This window comes from Myotis myotis, unplaced genomic scaffold (assembly GCF_014108235.1).
Source record: "Myotis myotis isolate mMyoMyo1 unplaced genomic scaffold, mMyoMyo1.p scaffold_m19_p_2, whole genome shotgun sequence".
Lineage (NCBI taxonomy): Eukaryota > Metazoa > Chordata > Mammalia > Chiroptera > Vespertilionidae > Myotis > Myotis myotis.
Genome location: NW_023416324.1, coordinates 28,367,681 through 28,391,056, shown reverse-complemented (window position 1 = coordinate 28,391,056; position 23,376 = coordinate 28,367,681). Strand labels below are relative to the sequence as shown.

Below are 23,376 nucleotides of genomic sequence, written 5' to 3'. Positions count from 1 at the left end.
AGTAGTAAAAAGACTTCAAGACTCAGGTGCACTGACCCCTGAACCTTGCTCTATGTGCTCTCCTACGCTCTGGCCGCATGTCTCCAGCTCCCAGAAGGAATCTCCTGCCAACACAATCCCGTTCAGCTGGCTGCTCGGCTCCCCTTGGTGCTCATGGCACTGATGCAGTCATAGGTCTCCAGCCTGGTATTACTGCTATCAAAGCATAGCAGAGCCAGAGGGTCCTTTGGAGTGGTCAAGTCCAACAACTTCACTTAAACCTGGGGCTTTGAAGTTCACCGAGGGCTATGGAGTTACCCAAGGTCACACAGCAAAATCAGGGCAGAGTCAAGACCAGCCCCTCGCTCTTCTGATTTCCAGACTCGTTCCACTTATACTAATCCCTTTTACTTGCCTAGTGTTTATATACATACATATATATATATATATATATATATATATATATATATATATATATTGCAAAATGCCTTGACCTACAGTATTTCATGTGCGCCTTGCCATTCCTCTGTGCCATAGATGTTTACCTCTATCTTACAGATGCTGAGACAGGCCAGTGGAGGTGAAGAGACTTGCCCAAGGTCACACAGCAGGGTAAGTGACAACCATGGGGCATTCAGGAAGAGCTGAATTTAAAATGTGGTCCTGGGTGGTACTCGTAAGGACTCAAAAGAGAATCCCACAGATATCTAAGCATAAGAAACAAAGTTCAGACAGGCCTTAGGGGCTGGAGGTAGCAAGTCTGGAAGCAAAGTCACTCCCTGCTGCTCAGGGCTTTGAGGTGTCTCTTCTCTGCTTCCCAGCATGCCTGCTATTTTATCACCACTGCAAGACCTCCCTTTTTCTTCTCTATAGCTTCAGCTCCCCTTTTGAGTTTCCATTGCACCAGCTTTGCATTGACAATATCTCAGCCACCCATAGCCCACAGACACAGGCTTTCCGTGTCATCATTTTAAATTCTCAGCAGAGAATTGTCTTCCAGCTTGGGACAAGTGTACATCCTTAGTAGAATTTGGCAGTGGCCAGGGTTTGGCTGGGTCCGCTGCTACAAACATGGCTACCTGATGCCTTCTGTGGGTGAGGGTGGCTTCCAGAGCAGGGTCTATGGGCAGTCAGACAGCCTGTATTCTATTAAGGTCCAGATCCAGGCCTTCTGACTTTTATTTCCCAGTGCCAGGACTGCCCTAGCTTCCTTTCCCTTTTCATCCAATCAGCAAAGGTTTGACCAAATCTTTATTTGTGTGCAACTTTCTGTGCAAGATGCTGTGCGTGTGACTCAACTTCTATCAACTCTGTCCTCCCTCCCACAAGGCCAAGGACAGAACAGGGACGTTCTGTTTGTCTTTAATAAGTAGATCACCATGCAGAGCCTTGGCAAAAAGAACCACAGCTCTGTATCCGAGTTCATTCTCCTTGGCTTCTCCAGTGAGTCACAGGTCAGAATGGCCCTGTTCACTTTCTTCCTCCTCCTCTACCTCATCACCCTTCTGGGCAATGGACTCATCATCACCCTGATCTACCTGGATTCACACCTCCACACGCCCATGTATTTCTTTCTCAGTATCCTCTCCTTGGTGGACATGAGCTATGTAACCACCACCATGCCCCAGATGTTGGTTAATATGGTATGTCCAGGGATGACTATCTCTTGGGGAGCTTGTGTAGCCCAGATGTTCATCTTCTTGGTCCTGGGCATTGCTGAGTGTGTCCTCTATGCCATTATGGCCTATGACAGGTATGTAGCCATTTGCTTCCCCCTTCACTACACCCTACTCATGAGCCGTCCCGTTTGTATCAAGATGGTCACAGTCTGTTGGTCCATTAGCATAGCCGGGGCCCTTATCTACACTGTCTTCACCATGCGTCTGCCTTATTGTGGTCCCCACAAGATTAACCACTTCTTCTGTGAGGTCCCTGCTGTTCTGAAGTTGGCCTGTGCGGACACATCCCTCAATGACCAGTTGGATTTCATCTTGGGTTTCATCCTGCTTTTGGTCCCACTCTCCCTCATCCTGGCCTCTTATATTCGCATCTTTATCTCCATCTTGAGAATCCGTTCATCCCAGGGGAGGCTGAAGTCCTTCTCTACATGTGCTTCCCATGTCACTGTAGTCACCATGTTCTATGGGCCAGCCATGATCATGTACATGAGGCCTGGCTCCTGGTACAACCCAGAGCGGGACAAGAAGCTAGCCCTGTTCTACAATGTTGTCTCTGCCTTCCTTAACCCCATCGTCTATAGCCTCCGGAACAAGGATGTAAAGGGGGCCCTTCGGAAAGTACTTGGAAGACAGACGGCCCAATGACCTAGGATCTTTCAGAGTTGTCCAGACTCATGATGGAGCTTATGTGGTTTCATAAAAATACATCAGTTCTGATCACCCTGAATCTTCCTGGTTTTGTAAGAAGCTGGGAGAGGGTGTGGCCATCCCTAAACTGAAGATCCCCCCTTGGCTGGAAAACTTTCAGCTGCCACCACAGAATGACTCAGTTAAGTAGTGAAAGCAAAGGATTTCTTCTACAAAGACTATATCTTTATGGCTCAAGGCCATTGCTCTGTTGCTTTTCCTGGTTGTTTTTCTTGCCTTTGAAAATTTATGTCAGTGCAATATGATCACAGACAAATGTTTAACATGCGTACATGCTTTCCCACAGTGTAAAGGATTTGGGGATGAAAATGGCATAAAGAGTAGACAGAGGATGCAGGAAGACAGTCTTGCCTTACTGTCTGCCATGCATTTACAGATCATATTCAGCATTTTTCTTTGCACTAGATGTTATAAAATCTAAGCTACAGTTATTTTAGATATAGCTGTGTAACTGTATGGCTAATAATCGATCTGGTCTGGACTCAACTTGTGAAACTGAATCTGACCTGGTTTACATTTTAAATATTTTTTTAAAGGATGAAATAATTACAGAGAAAATTGAAGTCTTCTTCAAATATTACCAACTCCCTTGAATCAATCACTATGATTAAACTGAAGTGTATTCAATGTGTTTTTAAGTTTTTGCTACATACAATTGTATCAATGAACAATATATAGAATTATTCTTGTATAAGTTTACATTTTTTTTAATGGTAGTGTGAGGTCAGTATCACTCTGACAAAATTTTAATTCAACATCATGGTTCTGACATCCACTCATTTGATAATAATAGGCCTAGCTTATTCCCTTTGACAAGCATTTGAATATACCACACTTTATTTATCTACTATTGAACACTTGTTTATTTCCAATTTTTCACTGTTTAAATAATTCTGCATCTAATGTCTTTGGACATTTTTCCATATATAAATATTTTTTTCTAGGATTTATGTATATTAGACTTTGAAGATTGTAGAATAAAAGAAAATTTAAATTTACTAGACACTCCTAAATTATTCTTCCAAGTAATTACACCAATCTACACCTTTCATTCCCATCAGTACTTGATATTGTGTATGTATCTCTAGCATCCTAGTTTTCTTGTCTATCGCATAGATGGAAAGTGGCAACATTATTTTTTGTTTATTTGTATTTCCCTAGTTGCTAGTGAATCTAACTTCTTTTGGTAAGATTGTTGGTAGTATTGTCAAGTGAATATAGTGGGTTCTGAAGTCAGGCTTATGTGTTAATCCGAACTCTCCTACTCTTTACTGACTCAGTGAAGATGGGAAAGTTACCTCACTTCTCTGAGTTTCAGTTTCCCCTTCTGTTAATGGAAAGAACATAGTATGCACTTCGGAGAGTTGTTGGAGTATTAATAAGATAATACATGTAAAGCACTTATCACAGTAACAAATGATAAGTGTTCAATATCCACTTATATAAGATATTGTTTGCCTTTTCTTGATTTGTAGTTTTTTATATACATTTTGGATATTAATTATTTGTCTATTACATGCATTGAATATTTCTCCTTTAGCTAATTATTTGTTTTTTCTTTTTAATTGCAAAAGCCAGAGGCAAACAAAAGGAAGAAAATGAAAATTGACCATTACCTTAGACCTGGAGATAACTACTGTTAACATTTTAGTGTTTATATTTCAGTGCTTTATTAAGTGCTTGTATTAATGTTTTTGAAGCTATATAATATAATACAATTGTTAAACAATTTATTATTTGTTCTCATGATTTTAAAAATTGAATTATAAAGTATGTATTCTTCTGTAACTTGATTTAATCACTCAACAATAGGTTTGGGTATGTATCCATGATGGTTTATTTTTACTGCTGAAGAATATTTTTCACTTTCTTTAGATATATAGAATAGAATAATAACTTAATAAATAGAATTCTTAATGAACTTATGAATTTTTTTCTTTATGTTTTTTCTTACATGTCAAAAATTTCCCTGAGCCCATTAATTCATGAAGGAACCCATAAGATGTTAGGATTAGTTCAAGGAATAATTTGATTTATAGAAATTTATGTTTTCTACTGAACATTTGCATTGTTGTGAATACGAATCATTTGCATTACGCTAGATAGGAATAATTTTCATTGCTATAGTTTTCTATAACTTCACAGCTACACCTACCTAGCAAAGTCAGATAATCCTCAGAGGATCTGCTAGGCAACACCAAGAGGGGCTATTGGCCCCCAGGGAGGCGGCCCCATGCAGAATTTTGTACTCAGAGAAATATCATTAAAGACTGACGATGAAATAAAGATGTATAGAGTAACAAAAATTAAGAACATTTGTCACCAGCAGGACTCCAGCAAAGAAAATTCTGAAGCATGAACTTTGGAGGAAAGAAAGTAAATGCAGATGGAAGGTCTGAAGCAAGAAGGAATAAAGAGCAAGGAAAGCCATATGCATCTGAGTGAATCTAAATGAACATTGTCTCTGTAAACCAATATTGATAATGTCATATGGGGTTAACTAAGTAAATTAAAATTTTAAAAATGATAACCTTTATGTCAGGAGTGGGATAAATGGAAAAATATTCTAAATTTCTTACATTATCTTGGAGGCCCTTCTCTATCCTCTCCCATCTATCAAACTCCTATTCATCTTTCAGGGGCCACCTCAAGTATTGCCTCTCCTGTGAACTCTTTCCCACACCCCTCAGTGAAAAAAAGAGTCAGTGGGACCCTTCTCTGTGTTAGTACATAATTGCATGTGTACCCTTCCCCACTTTTTTACCACACCTGCATCCATCTCCATTTTTCCCTCCCTCCTCCCAGTCCTAGGCCAGCATGGACAAGGGCAGGACCAAATTTGTTCATCTTTTTGTTTCTAGTGACTAGTAATGTCTGATACACCATCAGTACCTTTGAGTGTTTGTAGAATCCGTCAGTCAGTTAGTGAAACCACAGCACAAACAGAGAGGAACAGAGGAGCAATCCTGGAGGGCTCTCAGGAAGGGAGAGCTGACAGGTAGCATGAGGTGTCAGGGAGGAGCTGTGCAGGGCATCCTAGCTGTGTGAAGTGAGGTGTGTGTCTGGGGATCTACAGGTGGTTCAGGCTGCAGGGAGTGCAGGGTGTGAGACAGGAGAGGAGGCTGGAGGGGTGGGCAGAGTCATCTCCCAAAGAACTTTGATGGTTGGACAGAGGAGCTGGGACTGAATTCCAGGGACAGGAACCATTAAAGGTTCTGGAGCAGGGGAGGAACAAAGCTAGAGCTGCAGGTTGGAAAGACGATTCCACCACCTTTGCGTGTGAACACTTGCTGCCTACAGAACTTGGTTGTTGAATTCAGGCCCTGCCACGTGGAAGGGAGATAGGCCACGGACCTAGAGTCCCTGAGGTCTCAGACTGGGCATCCCGGGAGAGAGCATCCCAGTATGAGCCAGGGAAATGCTGGAAAAGGAACAGCCCTTCAGGAGTAGGAGGTTCACTATGGAGAGGGTCTGAGAGGGAACCTAAATCAGATTCAGCTGGACATGACCCACCAGGTCCTGAGCTCCCCTTGGGTTGAGAAAGAGGCCTCCATGGCCCTGCCAAGTGCTGCAGTGGACTCCATGCTGGGGTCAGGATCAGTAGAGCAGAGCAGGGAACAGAGAGAGACCCTGTCATCAAGGAGAAAGTGCCAAGCCCTCAGCGTAGCCACAAGAGTGGCCAGTCAGGAGGGGAGGGAGGGGACTTCATTCAGGGTACAGCGAGGCTCCAGGACTCTGGCCCTGACTTCCCGCTACCCTATTATCCCAGGAGGCAGGCCCCTATGAGCGGCAATGGCCCCACCTAAGGAGCCCTCCTGTCTCTGAAGCCAGGCTCTTGGGCTCAGCTCTCACAGGCCTCTCTCCGCTGTGGCTCTCGGCTTCTTGCCCAAGCCCAGTTTGGGTCCTACAGGCACATATTGTGCCAAGTTCCAAATGTAACTCCACTCCCCCTGGGCTGGCGATAGGGCCTTCTCACGCTCAGAAAGGATGGAGCCTGAAGTTCATTCCGCCCTCCAGGCAGGACTGAATTCACTTTGGCCAGAGGGGACCCCAGGTCGCTGCCTTACTGTCTCAGGACCACAGAATGCAGATTCTTTCTGTCACCTGTCAAGTCCTTGGTGCTACAGTCCTCAGGGAGTTAGGTGCCATAGCTGGAGAGTGGCCCCTTCTCTCCTGCTTGAGAAAAGCTTCTCACCAAGGGATTTGAAATGCCAGACAGAACACACCCTCAAAGGGCTGAGACCTGAGAGGCCACTGGGCAGTTAAAGACCACCATGGGCACCATACTTCATAAGACACATATTAAAATGTACCCGTATCCCACATTCAATATAATTAATCTATCATTATATAACTATAGAGTAGGTTATATAATTCTATATCTTGTATATAATCTTACCATTATATATCTTATATACATGAGTTTCCATTGACTTTGAGGTTGACTGAAATTACCTTAGAAAAGGGGACACATTATTTTATGACCACTTGTTTCTGTTCATTGGTATTTTTATACCTTTTGATTTCCCTTTTCCTCTTGTTTCTAATAAAATCCATTTTGGAAAACCACAGCCTGTCTTGGGTGATCTCAAGGAAAAAGGACTCCACTCTGTCCACTTAAGGTTGAGGAAAGTTAGAGAGGGGAGAATGGGCCTACTGTTACCCTAGATACAAAATTTAGGTAGTCCAGAGAGAGGTTAAAGCTCAGTGGGAAGTTTTGTGCTCTGTTCCCTTTTGCTTGGAGGGACCTTCCCCCAAACTCTGTTTATTCCTAATAGAATCTTACAAAGGCACATTGTTTTTCCCCAGGCTTTGCCAATCTGCAGGTTCATGTTACTGGGCATCACCCATATTTACCGGTGTTTGCCTTTGTTTGCTGGTGCAGGAACGCCAGCATCCAACAAAGCAATCCCCATGACATTCTAGGGACAACTCCGGTAAGTTAACATGCAGCCCCTCGCGTCCTTCTTTCCCAGCCCCTTGCTGATGCACATTCCTATGAAGCTCCTTGCAAAAACCTAAATCGTACTGGCCAGAATGATTGAACATGAATGCCTGTGCCTTCTGCAAGAAACCAGTGCTACAGGTTTGCATTGTCCTCGAAGATATTATCCTACTCCACTGGAAATGCTAGAAAAGGAACAGTCCTCCAGAGGTAGGAGGTTCCCTATGGGGCAGGCAAAGGCCTCCAGCTCCGAGGCCTCTAGCCATAGTGTTGTGTAAATAATGAAGCAAAAGTAAAAGGCAGATAACAAAACAAGGTATATAACTGCAATGCTTGCAGACATCCAAAGCATATGATTAATATAGAAAGAGCTCTTATGAATTGGTAAGAAAAATTCAAACACCCCAGAAAACTGCCAATAGATATGAACAGTTCATAAAGAAATCCAAATAATCAATAAGCAAATGGGAAAATCCCACCAAAGACATGCACATTACAATACCAATGAGATACCAGGTTTTCACCTTTGAAACTGGCTAAGTTTTTAAACAATCAGGGATGACCAGAAGACAATGAATCATGGACTTTCACACATTGCTGGTGGGAGTATAAATTGATCTTTTTGCCAGAGGATCTGGCTTTATGTATCAGGAACCTTAAATACTTTGGCCTAATGCTTCCAGTGTTAAGATATTTTAGCGACTAGACATCAGAAGTGCAGGAAAAGTAATACAACAATTTTCATTGTGTTACTTAAGATATGAGAACATTGGAACCAAGGGAAAATATTTCTGTAATATTGAATGACTTAAATATATTACTTAAATGCATAACACAGGGGTGGGGAAAGTAGTTTTACAGTTATAATACAAATAATATAATAATTCATACAAAATGCAAGAATAAACTGTGTTTTGCATACTCACAACTGTAAACCTACTCCCCCCCACACACACACTGTATATTGAATATTTAACACATTTAAATTAAAAAGTCTAGAGTTTATACAAGTCTACTGAGACAGGTGGTATGATATTGTCCTTGCAGTGTTGGCTAAATCATTGTTCTCAAACTTAAGAGCACCTAAAAACCACCTATAGAATCTCCTCAAATGCAAATTCTGATTCCATAGCGGGAGGGTGCCAAGACTGCATTTCTTAACCACTCAGAAGTGATGCTGGTGATGCTAATCCACAGACGACTACCTGATTAGCAAAAGTCTAAATCACAAGGGAGAAACATTTTGCATGAACCAATGACACCTGCATCCTGATATTCATGTCCTTGTAATCCCCTCCCCTAGCATTTGGGCTGGACCTAGTATTTCATTTCTCATAATCACAATACCCCAAACGTGAGGGAGCAGTAACTTTCAATATTAGGTTGCAAAAGACCCTGGTTCAGCATTGCTCTCAATCTCTCTTGCTTACTCTCTGAAGCCAACTGCCACGTGCTGTGCTGCTCTAGGGAGAGGCCCACATGGAAGAAACTGATGGATGCTCTGAACAATAGTCAAGAAGGAAACGAGACACTCAGTCTAACAGCCTGTCAGGAACAGAATCTTAGCAACAATCAAGTGTGCTTGGAAGCAGTCCTTTCCCAGTCGAGCCTTAGGATAGCTGCAGCTCCAAATGGTACCTTCATCGAAGTCTTGTGAGGACCCATAATCCAGAGGACCCAGCTAACCACTCATATTATGGATCCACAGAAACTGCAAAAAATATATATAATAAATGTTTGTTGTCATAAGCCATGAAATTGTGTGGGGGGGTAATTTGTTACACAGCAATAAATAACTAATACAGAGGAACTGCAGAGAGTCATAGGGACACTTTGGGGAATGATGGTTTTACAGATATATATATATATATATATATATATATATATATATACACACACACACACACACACATATATATATATATATTTCAGAACTCATCAAATTGTATACTTTCAATATCTACTGTTCATTGTATATCAGTATATTTCAATAAAGTTGAAAATGCATTATGAAAATATCTGGGTGGGAGATTTTCACCCAATTTTTACTTCTTTATACAGGTATCACTTCAGTAAAGCAAAGTTCCTTTCTTTAATGACATGAGGGTTTATGTGCCTTAAATTTATACTCTAGTACTGGTGGGAAAATGACCCATATTTCACTTCCCTGAACTCTATTTTATATAATTCCCTTTTATTTATTTCAAATTTTTCTTAAGTTGAGCTATAGTGGGGTTCACTGATCTAGGAGTCATCATAAGCCCACCACTTTGATCTTATTTTATGAGTCCAGAGCTCAATCACTCAATCTCATATTCATTTAGTAATAGAAAGATGACAATTATGCCAATTCTTGGCCAGGTCTTATAAATTGGTAATTTAAAAATGAATTAAACATATGATTTGCCTCCAGTAAGTCAGTCCACTGTCTGGTGTCTTCAAGCTTGAGGAACACCTCCTGCCACAGCCTTCTGGGGGTTCTCCTTCATCATCTCACTGAGTCCCAGCCGTGGAGAAATTACGGCCTGCGGGCCGAATCCGGCCCATTTGAAATGAATAAAACTATTGAAAAAAAAGACCGTACCCTTTTATGTAATGATGTTTACTTTGAATTTATATTAGTTCACACAAACACTCCATCCATGCTTTTGTTCCGGCCCTCCGGTCCAGTTTAAGAACCCATTGTGACCCTCGAGTCAAAAAGTTTGCCCACCCCTGGCTAGCCCATTCATGTATCATATGTGCTCACTGATGTTAGAAAGAATTTGGATGGAAAAATCATGTAGGCTGTGTCCCAGGTTTGTTGCTGGTTCCCATGTTTCTGTGACTTCATTCTAGTGTTTTGGCCCAGCCTGTCACTCCTAGGAAAGCCCTCTTCACATCTTAGTTCCTAAGACTGTAGGTGATAGAGTTGAGGAAGGCAGAAATGACATTGTAGAATAGAGCCAGCTTTTTTTCCTTTTATGGGGAGGCCTCAGAGCCAGGCCTTACTTACATAACCAAAAATGGAATGAGAGCGTAGTAACCGTGGTGATGTGGGAGGCACAGGTGGAGGAGGCCTTGAGTCACCCTTGGGCAGTGATTCCTCGGGATGGCAGCAAACATACTGATGGAGACAATGATGGTGAGGAAAAGTGGGACCAACAGAAGGATGATGCCCAAGATGAAGTTCACCTGGTCACTGAGAGATGTGTCCACACAGGTTAATTTCAAGACTGCAGGTACTTCACAGAAGAAGTGATTGATCTCACTGGGACCACAATAGGGAAGAATTAGTAGCAGATGACATCCCAGAATCCACAGATGACCACCATTCACCCACACAGCAAAGAGCTCATGTTGACTTTATACCTCAGGGATGGCCAACGGCCACATACCGGTCATAAACCACCATTGCAAAAAGTCAAGACTCAGTGATTCCCAGCATCAGGAAGCTGTACATCTGGGCCGCACATCCAATGCAGGTAACGGTCTTCCTCTTGCAAACCAGATGTGCCAGCATTTGGGACACTGTGGTGGTGACATAGCCCATATTCGGAATGGATATGACTGAGGAAAAAGTGCATGGGTGTGTGGAGGCAGGAGTCCATGCACATCAAGATGATAATAAGCCCATTTCCCAGAAGGGAGATGAGGTGAAGGAGAGGAAGACAATAGAATAACGTTGATCTCTGTGTTAGTGGAGAGTCCTAGAAGAATAAACTCATTAAGAGAACTGCCGTTTCCCCAGAGGAAATCTTACATCCCTCTCCTATTGCAGAGAAAGAACAGAACCATCATTAATAAGGTGAAAGCTCCAAATCTAGTAGCAAAGTAACTGCATATTAGGACCCCTGCAAAGCTGGGAACCTAGTGATCCCACTTCTAGGAATATATCCCAAGAAACCAGAAAAACCAATCAGAAAGGATACATGCACCCTTATGTTCATAGCAGCACAATTTACAATAGCTAAGATTTGGAAACAGCCTAAGTGCCCATCAGCAGATGAGTGGATTAAAAAACTGTGGTACAGCCCTAACCGGTTTGGTTCAGTGGATAGAGCATCGGCCTGCGGACTCAAGGGTCCCAGGTTCGATTCCGCTCAGGGGCATGTACATTGGTTGCGGGCACATACCCAGTGGGGAGTGTGAAGGAGGCAGCTGATCGATGTTTCTCTCTCATCGATGTTTCTAACTCTCTATCCCTATCCCTTCCTCTCTGTAAAAAATCAATAAAGTATATTAAAAAAACAACAACTGTGATACATCTACATAATGGAATACTATGCCGCTATAAAAAAAGAAGGAACTTTTACCATTTGCAACAGCATGAATGGAACTGGAGAGCATTATGCTAAGCAAAATAAGCCAGTCAGAGAAAGATAAATATCACATGATCTCACTCATATGTGGGATATAATGATCAACATAATTTGATGAACAAGAATAGATCCAGAGACAAATGTTAGGGGAGGGGAGGTTAGAGAGCAACCAGAGGACTTGTATGCATGCATATTAGCATATCCAATGGACACAGGCACTGGGGTGGTGGGGGCTTGCCCGGGGTGGGAATGGCTTCGGGGGCGGGGAGGGGGATCAGTTGGGGAAGAAGAAGACATATGTAAAACTTTAGACAATTAAAAAAAAAAAAGCAAGTCAGAGAGATAGAGAAGTGAGCAGAGGATCAAAGGACAGAGCAAGAAGCACAGGCAGGAAGGGACACACCGATGTGAGGACTTACAGACAGTAGAAGGAGCCCCTGTCACTCTTTACCTGCTGTTGGGCTCTGTGTGAGCATGGGCCAGGAGTTTGAGGCACTCTCCTTTGAAGCTCCCTGATTCCCTGGGCAACACATCCATGACTTTCCAATGAGCTCCCAGCACCTCTGAATTCCCTGAGGTCTGAATATCAAGCGTGAACTTCATCACCTAGTAGTGAAGACTATGTACGGACAGTCTCCCTGAGCCTCCCAGCCGAGCCTCAATGCTCCCCACGGCCCTAGTTGCTCTGGTCAGGCCAGGCTTCTGCCTGTCCACGCCCTCCCAAGCTCCATGTTTTCTCTGGATTCGTGTCAGACTGCATGGCTCCCTGATTTCACACAGTTACCAGCTGTGTGACTGTGCACGTTTCAAAAACCTGTCTGGGTCTCTAGGCCTTTTGACAGTAAAATAAAACCTGCTTAATAGGGTCTTAAAATAAAATGTGTCAATAAGTATAAAGCTTTTAGGACTGCCTGGCTTATGGTACGTGACCTATAAAGTTATTAATCTCCCAATTATGCACCTGCCATGCTCCCCACCTAAAGATCCTCTTCCCTTATAACGTCAAGTCTCCCATAAATTCCAGATTCACCTTCCTCAAGAAAGCAGCTATGAAAACGTTGACCCGCTCTGTCCTCCTGCTATGCATCACTCTCCATCGCTGTTCTTGGGATTCCTGAGTGACCTGTGAGGGGTCCAAGGAGCTCAGCCCTCTAAGGCAGCGGTTCTCAACCTTCCTAATGCCCCAACTCTTTAATACAGTTCCTCATGTTGTGGTGACCCCCAACCATAAATTATTTTCGTTGCTACTTCATAACTGTAATTTTGCTACTGTTATGAATCGTAATGTAAATATTTGATATGCAGGATGTATTTTCATTGTTACAAATTGAACATAATTAAAGCATAGTGATTAATCACAAAAACAATATGTAATTATATGCTGGGAGCCGGTCCATGCTTGCTGTTTCAAGGGACCTGGCATATATGGCATACTGTTCTTAATATGTTTGCTCACCTTCTTGGCACTATGTGTTTTAACCAAGGTCTCCTCTCTGAGAAAGGTTGTTTCCCCAGGTAGGGATTTTCCCCTGAAGTTAGGGAGGGAATAAAACTTCTTAACTAAGTGCCAGGTGGGTAATTAATCACTTCAACTACAAACAATCATGCTTAAGCTACATAATCTTTACTCCCTGGAATGGAGATAAGAAACGCCCTAACCTTTGGAATAGAGATTGATAGGATTGAATCAACTGGTATAAATACAGATGTAATAAGACAGCAAGACTCAGAACTTAGAATACAGAGCTTAGAACACAGAACTTAGAACACAGAACCTACAGACAGAAGAACTTCGCTGGAGAGAACATGGCAAAAGATCCTGGACTGAACCTGACTACAGAAATTGGCAAGAGAACCTGACTAGAACCTGGTGACTGAACCTGGCTGGAGAACCTAGCAAGGGAACATGGCTACAGAACCTGGCTGGAGAACTTAGCGAGGGAACATGGCTACAGAACCTGGCTGGAGAACCTAGCAAGACAACATGGACACAGAACCTGGCTGGAGATCCTAAGCAGAACCTCTCTGAAGATCCAGACCAGAACTTGGCTGGAGATCCTGGCTGGAGATCCTGGCTAGGCTGCTGATCAACTGAACACTGTCTCCGTGTCCTTCCTTCTTCGCTGACTCCGTCCACACCTTTGGGGACCCCTGGACCTGCTGGGGTTGGACCCCGGCAATTATATATGTGTTTTCCGATGGTCTTAAGCGACCCCTGTGAAAGGGTCGTTCGACCCCCAAAGGGGTCGTGGCCCACAGATTGAGAACCGCTGCTCTAAGGGATCCAGCTGCACCCTCCAGTCTAATACAACTGAATGACTTCTGTTTCAACATATACCAGCTCCCTTGGGCACCTCCACTTTCTATCTTCCAACACACATTTCACATCTCTCCCCTGGGCCAGATCTGAAGAAAGATCATTTAGAGCCAAGAGGAAAATCTTACCCATAAATAAGCACTGACAAACCAGTGTGTCAGGGTGTTCAATGAGGTTTGCACCCAATGCAAGGGCTCTGAAGATGTAGCAACTAAGTTTTTCCAAGGGAATGACATTTACATTAGGCCTTTAGCATGCACTAAAATATTCTATAAGGAAAGGAATGAGAATCTTAGACACTGCAGGCAAATGAAGTCTGGGTAATGGCAAAAAGTACAATAGCATGTTTGGGGAACAGAAAATTCTTTGGTGGGTTGATCTGAGAGTGTACATCTGAGTTGGAATTTGGAGAGAAGTTGAAGAGGAAAGCAAGGCTAGGTTTAAAAATGCTTTTAAACCATGATAAGAATCTAGTACTCTACCTGGGCAATGTGGAGCTCCTAGATCAAAAAAAAATAGGCATAGGGTTGAATAGACATTTTTTCTAAGAAGATATACAAATGGCCAACAGGTATATGAAAAGTTGCCTCAACACCATTAATAACCAGGGAAATGAAAAGCAAAACCATAATAAGATATCACCTCACACCTTTTAGAATGGCTATAATGAAAAAGACAAGAGATGACAAGTATTGACAAGGATGCAAAGAACAGATGATCCTGGTACACCGTTGGTGGGAATGTAAATTGATGTCTCCACTAAGGAAAACAGCATGGAGGTTTCTCAAAAATCATAAAAATAGAACAACCATTTGACTCAAAAATTCCAATTCTGAATGTATATTCTGAGAGTACATCCAAAGGAAATGAAAACAGGATGTTGAAAAGATATCTGTACTCCCATATTTGATGCAGCACTATTCATAATAGCCAAGATATGGAAACAAACCAAATGTCCATCTACACTTGAATGGATAAAGGAGATGTGATATATACATACAATGGAATATTACTCAGCCACAAGAAAGAAAGGAATCTTGCCATTTGCAACAACATGGGTGGACCTTAAGGGCATTAAGTGAAATAAGACAAATAACTATGGTACCACTCATATGTGGGGTCTAAAAAACAAAAAGAAAATTTTTCAAAATCATAGAAAGAGAGGATAGAGAAGTGGTTGCCAGAGTGGGTAAGGGAAATAGGGAGAGGTTGGTAAAAGGGTACCAAATGTTAGCTATTAGATACATAAGGTCTGAGGAGCTCATGTAAAACATAATAACTGTGGTTGATAAGACAGTATTATAGCTTGGCCCTGCTGGTATGGCTTAGTGGTTAAGCATTGACCCAGGAACCAAGAGGTCACCAGTTCAATTCCCAATCAGGGCTCATGCCCGGGTTGCAGGCTGGATTCCCAGTAGGGGGCAGCAGGAGGCAGCCAATTGATGTTTGATGTTTCTATCTCTCACCCTTTCTCTCTCTCTTAAAATCAATAAAAACATTTTTAAAAAGACTATTACAGTATTGAAATTTGCTAAGACATTAGTACTTAAATGTTCTCACACACACACACAACAAAAAAGATAAATATAAGAGTTGATGGATGTGTTAATTAACTAGCTGGGGGGATCCTTCCACAATGCATCTGTATATCAAATCACCATGATGTACATTTAAATATCTTATAATTTTATGTCAATTATACCTCAATAAAGCTGAAAAAAATTAAAGTATATATACCTTTTGACCTAATAGTGAAAATGTCATTTATATCATTATTATGTTATGATATCATTAAATCCCTCCACCTTAGGAAAAAGAGAACAAGATTACATTTCTGCTTGTCCATAGGTATACAAAGTTAAAGCATATTTTTTAAAATCTGCAAACAGACTTCACTTCTGGTGTGGGTGAAAGGGCGAGGACTACGCCCTCCATCTTGCCCCAGGGTAAGGGCTGCGCCCTCCATCTTACCCTGGATCCTCCATTTTTGGGCAGCCATGTGCTCGGCAAGGCTTCTTCCCGGAAGCCCAAGCCTCTGCTAGCCACACCCAGGACTTCTTTAAACTAACCAATGACAATCAAGGGAAGTGCGCGCCATAGATATGACCACATCCTGTGTAACAAGACACCGACTTGCGTCTGGCCAATCGACAGGGTCCACAGTCCTTTCTCCTCCCCTTATTCCAACCCCCCTATAAGACCCCTCTTCCCACAGGGCTAGCTCTCTCTGCCACTTGCTGCTGCATCAGTAAGGAGGGTAGGGGAGCCAAGCCCGGGTTTGAATAAAGACTCTTATGCTTTTGCATCGGACACGGCTGGCTCCCTGGTGTGGTCTCATGGGGATCCTGAAATCTGGGCATAACAGTGGGGACTAGTATGGAAGAGAGGATCAAAGGGGACTTTTACTTATCTATATTATTTGAATGTTTATAATGAGTGTATTAATGTTTATCTGATAATTAGGAAAAAATTTTTAAAGAAATTACAAGTAATAACAATGAAAACATTTTTGAGGGGCTTCTGATGTAACCAGGCTATCACTGTCACCTTTAGGCTCCTACTAGCTCTGATCTTTAGTAACTGACTTGCACGCCAAGGTTTGTTCAAGGTGGAGAAACACCTCTCAGGCAGTGTAGCCACCGGAATTCAAGGCCTGCCTTAAGATTGTGTGTGTAGCTTTCCAGGAGCAATCATAAGCCCCCAACTTAGAGCCACGGAGAATTCCCCGTGAGTTCTGCATTAGTTTGCCACTTCCCAGGAGGATATAAGAACTATCAATTATACAGAGAACTACACTCTTCTCATCCCAATTAAGCTAGATATTCTATCTTAATCACTTTTCCTCCCCTCTACCCCCGCTGTGTGTTTCCAAGTTTACTCCCCAGTTTCTGAGAGCCACTCTTGGGTGCCTCTGCCCCAGAAGTCCTCCTTGCTGGCTATGGCCCAATTAAGCCACAGTTGAGAAGTCCTGGGAGGCTTGTTAAATTCGGTGCTTAAAATAGGGAAGGGAACATCATTAAGAACTTCAGCTTATTACTCAGCTGGGCCAACATCAGTAGCTAAGCAGGAAGATCAGAAGTGACTCAGTGTCCCTCAGAGGCATCTGAAAAACTTGTTTTAACTTTTATCTAATTTTATCCCAGGTGTGTGCACTAGCTACTAAGCACATACCCAAAGCACCTTCACTTTCACCACCACCACCCTGTTATTTTCATCATATATTACATCATCATAACCTCATCACCCCATTAGTATTCTCATTACCACTTTCATTCATCATCAGCTCCCAAGTCTCATCCTTTCTCTATTGCATTATCATTCTCAATATTACCACCTAACTCATCACCTCACCACCACCATCATCAGTATTATCATCATCCCCCTTATCACTGCAAAATCATACATGCCTTTGACCATTAAGTATAATTTCAGCTATAAAGTTTTTATAGATGCTCTTTCTCAAGTTAAAGAAGTCCCTTCTATTCCTTCATAGGTGGAGAGTTTTTATGAGAAATGGATGTTGAATTTTGTCAATGCTTTTTCTACATCTATGGAGATGGTCATATGGTTTTTAGTTTGTTACTATGATGAATTACAGTGATTGATTTTCTAATGTCAAATCAACTGTGCATCCCTACAGTGAGTCCCACTTGGTCATGATATATTGTACTTTTGTGGTAGGCAGTTAGACATGAGCAGAGCAAGGACGACAGGCCAGGTACAAAAGGTCACCAGGACAGAAAGCCCTGGGTGCTTAGCAAAGGACAATTATAGGGTGGGACCTCACCCTCAGGTGAGTTTTCCTCCCCTAGCATATCGAGGTCATGCAGTTTGGACCCCCTGACCGATTTCCTCCCTAGAGATAACATCTAGCCTCAGTTGTATTTCTGCCCCAGGCCCAGAAAAGCAGCAAAACCAGACAAGCAATACCGAGGCTGACCTCAGGACGAGCTGCATTGAATAATGACCTCCTACCCTGGCGCTCACCAATCAATCTGTGGAGACCCCTACCCTGAAAGGACACACGTGGGAAGCTGCTTACTATTCTATTGAGATCTTTCCCTGGGACCTCCCCTAAGATCTCCACCCTGAAAACCCCGAGGTGGAGGACCCAGGGCAGAGAGCTCTGTCTTCAGGGAGCACACCGAGCCTTTCCTTTCCTCCTCCTCCCCCATCCCTCCTCCTCCCTGCTCCCCAGGCACATTATCATTACCTTCCTCACTTCTAAGTTCCAAGGGCCCTTTCTTTACCTCTATAATTTGTTTCCTAAACCCATTTCATCTGTGAATTACTTCTTCTACCTCTGTGATTTTCCAAATAAATATTCTCATAGTTTGTCTGGGCTCTAAATTCTTTCCTAGCAAGAACTCAAGTGCCGAGGTTACTGAACCCAGGTCCAATCTGACCCCACCAGTCTAACACTTGGTGCTGTTCTTCCAGCCCCCAACAATATGATTGTCTGACCACTATGCTGTACACTAGTATGTTAGAAAAGTAAATGGAGAATTATATTAACTGGAAAAAAAAAAAAGGAGAAGAATCCAGTGTGTGTCCTGAATCTGAGGATTAATGAGTTTTACCATTTCTGGAACAGACTTAGTTGCTATCACTTCAAATATTTCTCTTCCTCATTCTCTTGACTTTCTCCTTTTTGTATTTATTAGACATGTTAGACTTTAAAATTTTGTTCTACATACTTCTCAATATTACTGTCATATTAAATGGCTCTGATCATCAAATTTTGATATTCAGGCGGGGGAGAGGGAGGGGGAGTGTTTACCAGCAAACAATTCAACACCAGTTAGATGTCCTACTGTGGAGTTAGATGGGATCAGGCAAGGGCCTCGAGGAGGGAAGATAGTAGATAAGGATGGAATGAGCCAGATGGTCAGAATGTGAGCAAGGTAAGCAGAATGTACCAGTCAACCGTAGAGTGCCCTTCCCCTTGAACCCAAGAGCAGGAAATAAAAGTGTGGAGATGAAGGCCAAAGGAGACTGGCTAGTGTTTTTCTGAAAGAGCCATAGAGAGCAAGAGCAGACAAATATAAACCCCTAGACCAGTGAGCTTCTCAGGCACCCAGAGCTTTGTTACTTCCGCTGTAATAAACTTCGATTCCCTTTGCGTACCCCTCCCTTGCCTGGAAATTCATTTGTCAATTTCTCGAGACTCATGTCTCACTACCATTCAACTCAATTCTGACACTATCTGCCCAGAGATGGCAACAGATTCCACAGGTAAAGTACTCAGTCCCACAAGACTGCCCTGCACATCAGATGCCAATTGCTCCTCCAGATTGTACCTGTGCTTCTGACCCACTGGCTATAAATCAGAAGTTCCCACAACCCCTTTCTTGAGTTCAGTTAACTTGCTAAAGAGGCTCACAGAACTCAGAGGAACATTTTACTTATAAGATCACCAGTGTATTATAAAAGACATGTAACTCAAGAACAGCTATCTAAGAAAGGCCACAGAGCCTCCAGGCCCTCTCCAGGCCCACTGCCCTCCCGGCACCTCCCTGTGTTCACCAGCTCAGAAGCTCTCCAAACCCGGTCCGTGGGGGCTTTTATGGAGGCTTCACTGCACAGACATAATTTATTAAATCAGTGGCCATTGGTGATTGATTTAACCTCTAACTCCTCTCCCTTCCTGAAGAACAGGGTGGGTAAGACTGAAAGTTCCAACCCTACTAGTATAATCACATGGTTGATTCCTCTGAAAACCAGCCCCCATCCTTAGGTGCTTTCCCAAAGTCACTTCACCCATGACCACCCAATTGTAGTGGAAAGGGTTATCTTAAGTGTTAAGACACCTATTTCACTTTTATGGTTCTGAAGGGATTTCAGGAACTAAGGTCAAGGGACCAGATATAAGAAAAGGTGCTCCCACTGATCTTATTGCTCAGCAAATTCTAAGAGTTTTCAGAGCTGTTTTCAGGAATTGTAGACAAAAACCAACTACATATGAGAAATATATTTGGGTTATCTGAATGGTCAAATATATGTTTCTTTTAAATCACAACATCACACATTTTTCTTTTTTGATCTCTTTGTGCTATCTCTTGATAATTCTCTCACATTTATCCTGTAGGGGTTAAAAATATTAATACTTTTCCTCCCACCTTCTAAGTTCTTCTGGCTGGGCTAATAACCAAATTAACAGAGACAGATTAACAGGAGAAAATCAAAATCAAAGTTTAATACATGTGCATGGGGAATTCACGTAGACACATTAATTCCATGAAAATTCCAAAAACAGTAGTGAAGCATTAGGTACATAAGACATTTCTAGACAAAGTGGGGAAACGAAGGGAGGGGGAACAGGGTAATAGATTTCAGAAGTGAAAATGGGCAATTTATAGGGAGAGCAGAACACACATGGCAGTAAAATTCTTGCCAGGAAACGCAGAAACAACGGGACACAGTGGGTATCTAGCTAACAGGCACGGCCTAAGCCCTCTTGTGGTTTTGGTTTTTGGTTTTGTTTTGCTTTGGGTTTTTTTGTTTGTTTGGTTGTTTGGTTGTTTTTTTCCCTCTTGTAAAGGATACTTAATTCAAGTTAGGCTAAGGCAAACATCCTAACATCTTTTGTCTTAAACAGGTTTCTCTGTCTGAATCTTTCAGGCAGGAAAGGGGGGGAGGGTCAAAAGTTCTTTCTTAATCTTTTGTTTCTTTTTTTTTTTTTTAATATATTTTTTATTGATTAAGATATTACATATGTGTCCTTGTCCCCACGTTACCCTCTACCCCCCACCCCCCTACCCCCGCTCATGCCCTCACCCCCCCGTTGTCCATGTCCATTGGTTAGGCCTATATGCTTGCATATAAGTCCTTTGGTTGATCTTTCCCCCTTACCCCCACCCTCCCCTACCTTCCCTCCAAGTCCCGACAGTCCAATCAATGCCTCTCCGTCTCTGGATCAGTCCTTGTTCATCAGCTTATGTTGTTCATTATATTCCACAAATGAGTGAGATCCTGTGGTATTTATCCGCTCTCAAGTTCCATCCATGCTGTGGAAAATGGTAAGAGTTCCTTTTTCTTCTTCCTCTTCTTAAAGAATACCTTTCAGCATTTCATATAATGCTGGTTTGGTGGTGATGAACTCCTTTAGCTTTTTCTTATCCGTGAAGCTCTTTATCTGACCTTCTATTCTGAATGATAGCTTTGCTGGATAAAGTAATCTTGGTTGCAGGTTCTTGCTATTCATCACTTTGAATATTTCTTGCCAGTCTCTTCTGGCCTGCATGGTTTCTGTTGAGAAATCAGCTGACAGTCGTATGGGTACTCCCTTGTAGGTAACTGACTGTCTTTCTCTTGCTGCTTTTAAGATTCTCTCTTTATCTTTTGCTCTTGGCATTTTAATTATGATGTGTCTTGGTGTGGTCCTCCTTGGATTCCTTTTGTTTGGGGTTCTCTGCGCTTCCTGGACTTGTAAGTCCATTTCTTTCACCAGGTAGGGGAAGTTTTCTGTCATTATTTCTTCAAAAAGGTTTTCAATATCTTGCCCTCTCTCTCCTTCTGGTACCCCTATAATTCTGATGTTGGTACGCTTGAAGTTGTCCCAGAGGTTCCTTACACTATCTTCATATTTTTGGAATCTCTTTTCTTTTTTCTTTTTCGGTTGGGTATTTTTTGCTTCTTCGCATTTCGAATCTTTGACTTGATTCTTGGGATCCTCTTGTCTGCTGCTGGATCTCTGTAAATTATTCTTTATTTCAGTCAGTGTATGCTTAATTTCTAGTTGGTCCTTTTTCATGTCCTCCATGGTCTCCCTATACTTATTGAGGGATTCATTAAATTTATCGGCGGTTTCCATAAAATTCTTGAAAAACCTTATAACCGTGGCCTTAAACTCTATATCCAATCGTTTGCTTTCCTCCTGCCATTTGTGACCTGTTTCTTTGTCTCCGCATTTTGGCAGCTTCCCTGTGTTGATAGAGTGGCCCTGTGCGCCAGGTGTCCTGTAGGGCCCAGTAGCTCAGCCTCCCCAGTTACCTGGGGTGGACACTCTTGGTGCACTCTTGGTGCCTTGGTTGTTGTAGAATCACTGGGAGGAATTGACCTCCAGGCCAATTGGCTGTGAGAATCAGCTGTGTCTAAAGTGGGAGAACTTCTGTGCTGAAGACACCCTTCTGGGGCAAGACTTGCTTCAGTGGGGCTTTGGTGCTCACTGAGTCTGCTCCCTGAGTGCGTCCCTTATGGATCTGAGGAGTTGCAGTCTGGATGGACCCCCTCTGACCACTGGGTACAGTGGCTCCTGGATCTAAGGAGGTGCTAATTCAGCCTCTGCCTGAGGCCACACAGCAGGAGCCACGAAGAGGCTCAGCTGTGAAGCAATGCAAGCCGCTGCGGGGCCTTGGGCCTTCTCTTGGAAGTTCCAGGTCTGCCTGGTTCGGCTGCAGTTAGGTACATTCACATGCAAAAGCCTCTGCCGCAGCCTGGGTGGGGCGGGGTCTCAGGGAGTCAGAGGGCGGAGAAAGTGGCCATGGCCGATTCTCCGCCCGGAGTCGCGCGTCTCAGTGTTCCGGTAACGGCTGCAAGCACCTCTGAGGGAAAGCCGCCCTCAAGTTCGCTCGCTGCCGGACAGACCAGCTTCTCCCCGTGTGAGACCTGGGTCCCCAGAGACTTCCCGGAACCGGAGTTCAGAGCCGTCAGGAGTTTGTGATTCAAAAAGACAGCCGCGTCCTCAGGCGCCACCCCCTTGCCTCGCGCGCGCGCGCGCGCGCACGCACGCGCCGCTGTACCTCTACACTTCACCTCCGCAGCGCCTCTGGCTCTCAGCGTGCTTTTCTTTCCTTCTAGTTGTGGAATTTACACTCAGCCAGCCTTCCTGTTGTTCTGGATGATGTTTGCTCAGTCCTTTACGGTAATTTTCAATTGTTGTGTGAGGCAATAATTTCCCGGTGTTTACCTATGCTGCCATCTTAGTTGCTCTCCAATCTTTTGTTTCTTAATAAACAAGCTTAAAACCAATATCCTGCAAAGTAGCTTCAGGGTGGCAGAATTTAGATCCCTTCAGTCTGGCCTCTGGAGCTTTAAATAATAAAATTTCACATTCTAGAAGCTAAGTTGGTATATTGCCCCATATTTCATTGATTCGATCAATCAGTCCCATGAATACGTCAGTTCAGTTAAATTGTTGCGTCTCATTTCAGGAGGGAGTGATGCACCTAACCTCCCAAATCAAGACCTATCCTATCTAATAAAAGAGAAACATGTTAATTAGCCATACGTCCGCTACCCTTCCCATTGGCTAATCAAGGCGAGATGCAAATTAACTGCCAGCCAAGATGGCGGCTGGCAGCCAGGCTACTGACACGAACAAGAGGCTTGCTTGCTTCAGTGACGGAGGACTCCAACGTTCCCCGCCTGCCGCTGCTGGGCTCTGAGCTTTGAAGAAACATTGTTACAAATATAGAAGCTAAACAAAACCCCAGAAACTTGTTTTCA

At 43.0% G+C, this 23,376-nt stretch overlaps 1 protein-coding gene and 1 pseudogene across 1 annotated transcript; one reads left to right on the top strand and one right to left on the bottom strand.

The window, feature by feature from the left end:
- Window positions 1-1,358: 1,358 nt before the first annotated feature.
- Window positions 1,359-2,303, top strand: LOC118675093 (olfactory receptor 2A12-like). The gene has a single exon (XM_036347269.1). The coding sequence runs from the start codon at window positions 1,359-1,361 to the stop codon at window positions 2,301-2,303; it is 945 nt and encodes a 314-aa protein (XP_036203162.1).
- A 7,891-nt stretch (window positions 2,304-10,194) lies between these two features.
- On the bottom strand, window positions 10,195-10,901 carry LOC118675113 (annotated as a pseudogene).
- Between the last annotated feature and the right edge of the window lie 12,475 nt (window positions 10,902-23,376).

What these genes read in the sequence shown, in the direction of transcription:
- LOC118675093 (XM_036347269.1), top strand. Translation starts at nt 1,359, where the DNA reads ATGCAGAGCCTTGGCAAAAAGAACCACAGCTCTGTATCCGAGTTCATT.